Source organism: Myotis davidii, unplaced genomic scaffold, assembly GCF_000327345.1.
Source record: "Myotis davidii unplaced genomic scaffold, ASM32734v1 scaffold54, whole genome shotgun sequence".
Lineage (NCBI taxonomy): Eukaryota > Metazoa > Chordata > Mammalia > Chiroptera > Vespertilionidae > Myotis > Myotis davidii.
The window spans coordinates 1,611,964-1,618,056 of record NW_006287915.1 but is presented as its reverse complement, the minus strand read 5'-3'; the positions used below and the strand labels follow the sequence as shown (position 1 = coordinate 1,618,056).

Genomic DNA, 6,093 nt, shown 5'->3' with positions numbered 1-6,093 from the left:
GATGAGAGAGAAACATCGATCAGCTGCCTCCTGCACACTCTCCACTGGGGATGTCCTCGCAACCAAGGTACATGCCCTTGACCAGAATCGAACCTGGGACCCTTGAGTCCACAGGCCGATGCTCTATCCACTGAGCCCAAGTGGTTAGGGCAATTAATTCCCTTTTAATGTGCAGGAATTTAGTGCACCGGGCTACTAGTATAGAATAAATAAAATAGCTAATCAAATGTATTCTGCCCTAGTCGTCAGCATACTAACTAAATGAGTCCTTAGCTGAAATGCCCTAGTCACCAAAAAGGCAGGTGTGTTCCAAAGGTAAGTGTCAAGGCGAAGAGCTTTTTGTCCAGGGAAAGTACTTGGCTGCACTTTCCATGTGTCTGTTTTTATCTTTCTAGGCAGTCATTCTCTTTAGATACTGAAACAAACAAGTCATTGAATTAAGTTTTTTATGAAATAATTGAGACTCATACTATGTCATTCAGTATGCTAGCTTTACTCCCAATCTCTGGGGAAACCAGCAATATGATATTGCAATTTATTTAAAACAATAAAAATGCATACACAGAAGCTGAGTCTATGAAACTAACATGTAGGGTTTTGCACAGGCCTGGTCCATTGTCGGCATCTAATTCATGTCGTTCTTTTGTATGACACGGTGCTGCCTGAATGTTGCAATCTGGATTATAATCCAGACGCCCTTCCTGGTAATTCCAGATTAGGTCCACAGACAGTGCCTTCAGGATGGTTGAATGCCTGCACCAGGGGGCAACTCAAGGCTTTCCCTGTAGCCCAGGGCTTTCTGGGCAGCTCCTCCTGCTGCCTGTTCCCTGTCCATCCTGGCCCCGCCCCTGGGGCCCAGCTTGCTGTGCAACCCTCTGTGAGCTCACACCAGCAGAGAAAGTTGGGCCCAGGTGCAGAGCAGTGGCTGGCTTAGACATTACCAGTCCAAACAGCCAAGGCATCCTCTGCATCTTGCCATGGTTTACGGTAATAAATTAAATTTCTTATGGACTTTAGGTTTCTATCTGGTAGCCAGTCAAAATCCCACCGTACCTTCCATCGAAGACAGGAAGTTCATAGAGGACTGTGTCAGAGCTCACAATGAAATGCGTCGCACAGTCCAGCCCTCCGCAGCCAACATGAAATACATGGTGAGAAAAAAAGTGAGCTGGGATTATACTAAGGCAGTGGTCGGCAAACTCATTAGTCAACAGAGCCAAATATCAACAGTACTTCTTCAAAATAGACTTGCTCAGTCCGAAAACCGACTTCTGCGCATGTGCCACGAAGTTTCACTCGCACTGTACATGCACACCCACACGTGGTATTTTGTCGAAGAGCCACACTCAAGGGGCCAAAGAGCCGCATGTGGCTCGCAAGCCGCAGTGTGCTGACCACTGTACTAAGGGATCTTAGCGGTTCATTTTATGGACGCATTTATGTAAATTCAGTTAGGACTTTCAGCATGCAGTTTAAAATCATACCTTGGCTGAGCTGTCTCCTGCAGAGTGGTGATAGAAGGGAAAGAAAAAGGAAATCTTGATGCTGTTACTTGCTAGAGTTACAAGTGTGTGTTTTTAATATACAGTTTACAGCTGTGAAGACATGAATCAGTTTATTCTTGTATTTTATCTTTTAATTATTGTATTGTTTATTGTAAACCTCCTTTTGCCCATCCCTGTATATGCGGACATTCTATATGAACACATACTTATGCTATATTTTCTAAACGGAAGGATAAATGTAGATTAAGTTAAATTTTCATAGCTACCTGCAGAAGAGGAGGAAGAAAGGAATAAGGTAGAGGAAACATGAGCCTTCTTTGAATTTACCTTGTTTTATATATATAGTTCAACTTTGTAAACATGCGATCATTTTTGTTTTTTTAACACTTTACGTGGAAGATCTGGTGCTTTTCTTTTTTTCTTTTTCTTTTCTTTTTTTTCAGATCAAGATCCACCTTATATCATTTTCCTTTGGCTTAAAGGATATTAATATTTGTCATACTGTGGGTCAGTTGGTAACTAATCCTCTCAACTTAGTGTGTCTGTGAGTTTATTTCTCCTTAAGTTATGATATATACTAGTCACAGAATTCTAAGTTGCCCTGGTAACATCTATCTTCCTGCACATTGTTTGTGACTAGAAATCTACTGGATCATTTTCTTTGTTCCCATGTATATCAGATGTATTTTTCCTCTGGCTGCTTTAAAGAAATCTCTTTATCCTTGGTTTTGAGCAATTTGGTTATAATACGCCATGGTGTAGTATTGTTCTAATTTCCTGGGGTTCATTGAGCTTCTTGGACCTGCAGGTTTAAACAAATTAGAAAAATTTTAGCCACTGTATAGTCAAAAACTAAAGACTCCAATTATAAGCATATTAATTATAAAATTTGAAGTTATCTCAGAGCCTACTGATGCTCTTTTCATGTAAAAGGGTTTTTTTCTGACTCTTGCTTTCTGCTAATTTTAACAGATGTGTTACTTCTGGTTTAATTTCCACTCATTGATTTTTCTCATTAATTTATTTTAACTTATTGATTTTAGAGTATGAGGCAGAGAGAGAGAGGGGAACAAAGATTTGTTGTTCCACTTATTCATACATTAATTGGTTGATTCCCATATGTGCCCTGACCAGGGAGCCCTCAACCTTGGCTCACCTTGACAATGCTCTAACCAACTAAGCTACCCAGCCAGGGCCTTTCTCCTCATTTTTTATTGTATCATCTTGAGTCCTTGTATGCAGATAAGTTTGTATCAGATATCTGAATCTGTCCACTTTAGCTTGTTGGGTGATGGTAATTTTTGTATTTCTGTAAATATTCTTGACATTTTTGTCTGGCATGAACTTATGTTACTTGGCATTTTGATCCTTTTGAGTCTTGTGTTTACGATTTGTAAGGCAGAACAAAAGAAGTGACTGAGGCTAGGGATAATTATCTCTATTAAGGAGAGATCCTCCTGAGTACTCGACATAATTCCCAAGATTATGCGGTTTTCCAATCTCGCTAGCAGGAGGAAGCAATATTCCCAGTGCTGTGTAAGCATTAGGTTATATGTTCTCCTATCATTTTGAGTGATTCATTCCCTGGTGTTGCATATGTTCTTCACATGTGTGTGTTACCCTCTGCTAAATAGTCCTCTTTAGAGCCCTGCCTCTGCACGTCTGTGCTTTCTGGTATTCTTGTATGGCCTGAACATTCTCCCAAGACAGCAGGTAAGGCCATTATAGGATAAACCTTATTGGTTTCCCTCCTGTCAGGGATCACTGGTCTTTGTTGCCTGGTTTCATGTGTCTTGCTTTTTCACATACGTATGTTATTTTTATTGTTTCAAGTCAGAAAGTTACTCCATTTTGGCCAAAAGTAGAAGTGATGACTGTTGGCTAAGACTTCAACAGGAGTTTCTCCTGTCATCCACCATTGCATCAACCAGAAAAACCAGGCATCTCATTTCTCATGTCAATTTCTATAAATGTCAGAAAAGATAGAGCATGATGTGTTAACAGATCAGCCGTGAAATCATGCAAACGTTTAAAAATGTTGTATTAATATAAAAAATTGTATTAGTTTAAAATATAAAAGATAATTATTTGGTATATGTATATACATCGCAAAGTGATTTCCACAATAAGTTTAATTAAGATCAATTATCTCATAGTTACAATTTTCCTTGTAATCAGAATTCTTAAGATCTTATATCTGAGAAACTTTCAAATATACAATACAGAATGCTTAACTATACTCACAATGCTGTACTCGACAGCCCAAAACTTGTTTACCTTGTAACTAGAAGTCTGTACATTTTGACCTCCTACAAATATGAATGGTCACAGAAGGGGTTGTAGAGTGTTTCTGAAGCACAACTTAAAAAAAAACAAAAACAAAAACAAAAACAAAAAAACACTGACTAATGGTGAACATAATAAATGCAAAAGAAAAACTATATTTTATTAAAATTGAAAACTTAAAATTTTTTGACTGTCATCATTAGAATAACTTAAATGTAAATGAATACGCACAATGCAATTGAAATTATTTTTGTCTTTCAGACTTGGGATGAAGGTTTAGCGAAGACTGCAAAATCCTGGGCAAACAAGTGCAAATTAAAACACAACCAATGTACAGCAAATAAGTGTCACCCAACTTTTCCATCTGTGGGAGAAAATATTTGGTCAGGTATTTTATACCAATATATACCAGCAATTGCTATTCGTTCTTGGTATAATGAAAGGCAATTTTATACTTACAGTAGTCAAGAATGTACCAAAGTTTGTGGCCATTATACACAGGTAAATATTTGACATTTTATTCATTAGTTCTTATTTATGCACATTTCAATCATAAGACTTTTTTTTAGCATTTTTTCTTGAGTTAATCTTGGGTATCTTGAAAACTCAATATCATTTGGAAGATAGGTTTACTGGATATAGAATTCTCTGGATCTTTTGTTTTCTGGACTTTAAAGATTACTCTACTGTCATCTCAATGCATTAATTCCACTAAGAAATCTACTGTCAACCTTTTATTTATTCCAGTGTATGTAATATGCTTTTGTTTCTCTGATTAGCTTTATGATTTTCTTTTATTTTTATAACATATTTTTTATTGTTCATAGTATTATAGTATCTTCAATTCCCTCTCTCCACCCCAATCCTCCCAGCCCCTACCCACCTCCCCCAGGTCTTCCTTATCCTATAGCCCATGTCCATGGGCTATGCATATAAATATGTAAGTTCTTTGGTTTATCTCTTCTTGTCCTCCAACCCCACATCGTGGTATGCCAGTCTATTCCATGCCTCCCTGCTTCAGATATTATTTTGTTGGTCAATTCGTTTTGTTCATTAGATTCCACAAATAGGTGAGATCATGTGATACTTGTCTTTCTTAGTTTGACTTTTCACTTACCATAATAGTTTCCAGGTCCACCTTAAATGGTTTGGCTAAGTGGATAGAGCATTGGCCTGCAGACTGAAGGGTCCCAGGTTCGATTCTGGTCAAGGGCAGGTACCTTGGTTGCGGGCACATCCCCAGGAGGGAGTGTGCAGTAGGCAGCTGATCGATGTTTCTCTCTCATCGATGTTTCCAACTCTCTATCCCTCTCCCTTCCTCTCTGTAAAAAGATCAATAAACTATATATTAAAAAAACAGTTTCCAGGTCCATTCATGCTGTCCAAAGAGTAAAATATCCCTCTTTTTATAGCTGCATAGTCTTCCATAGTGTAAATGTCCCAGAGATTTTTTATCCATTCACCTAATGATGGGCAATTGGGCTGTTTCCAAATCTCAGCTATTTTAAATAACGGTGCTTTAAACATAGGGGTACATAGATTCTTCCTGATTGGTGTTTTGGGGTTTTTAGGATATATTCCCAGAATTAAAATCACTAGGTCAAACAGAATTTCCTTTTTTAATTTTTTGAGGAAAATCCATACTGTTTTCCGTAGTGGCTACACCAGTTTGCATTCCCACCAGCAGTGAATTCGTGTTCCCTTTTCTCTATATCCTCACCAGCACTTGCTGTTTGTTGAATTTTTTGTAATAGCTATTCTTACAGGTGTGAGGTAATATCTCACTGTTGTTGTTTTTCTTTTATTGATTAAGGTATTATAAATGTGTGGTTATCCCTCCATTGCCCCCCACCTGCCTAATCCTGCCCTCACCCTCACCCTCACCCTCTGTTGTGTGCATCCATTGGTTATGGTTACATGCATGCATACAAGTCTCTTGGTTCATCTTCCCCCTTACCCCATGCTTCCCTACCTTCCCTCTGAGGTTTGAAGATCTGATCGATGTTTCTGTCTCTGGATCTGTTTTTCTTCATCGATTTATGTTATTCATTATAAACCACAAATGAGTGCGATCATGTGATGTTTATCTATTTCTGACTGACTTATTTCACTTAGCATAATGTTCTCCAGTTCCATCCATGTGGTTGCAAATGGTACGAGTTCCTTCCTTTTTATAGCAGCATAGTGTTCCATTGTGTAGATTTAGAAACTATATTTAATCTACTCATCTACCGATCAACACTTAGGCTTATTACAAATCTTATTGTAAATTGTGCTGCTATGAACATATGGGTGCATATAT

At 38.1% G+C, this 6,093-nt stretch overlaps 1 protein-coding gene across 1 annotated transcript in view; it reads left to right on the top strand.

The window, feature by feature from the left end:
* The first annotated feature begins 977 nt into the window (after positions 1-977).
* GLIPR1L1 (GLI pathogenesis-related 1 like 1) overlaps positions 978-6,093 on the top strand; it is a 12,651-nt gene continuing 7,535 nt past the window's right edge. Inside the window, exons 1-2 of the mRNA XM_015561327.1 lie at positions 978-1,151; positions 4,053-4,292. Of these exons, the coding sequence (XP_015416813.1) occupies positions 978-1,151; positions 4,053-4,292 (414 nt within the window). The remainder of the gene's footprint in view (positions 1,152-4,052; positions 4,293-6,093) is intronic.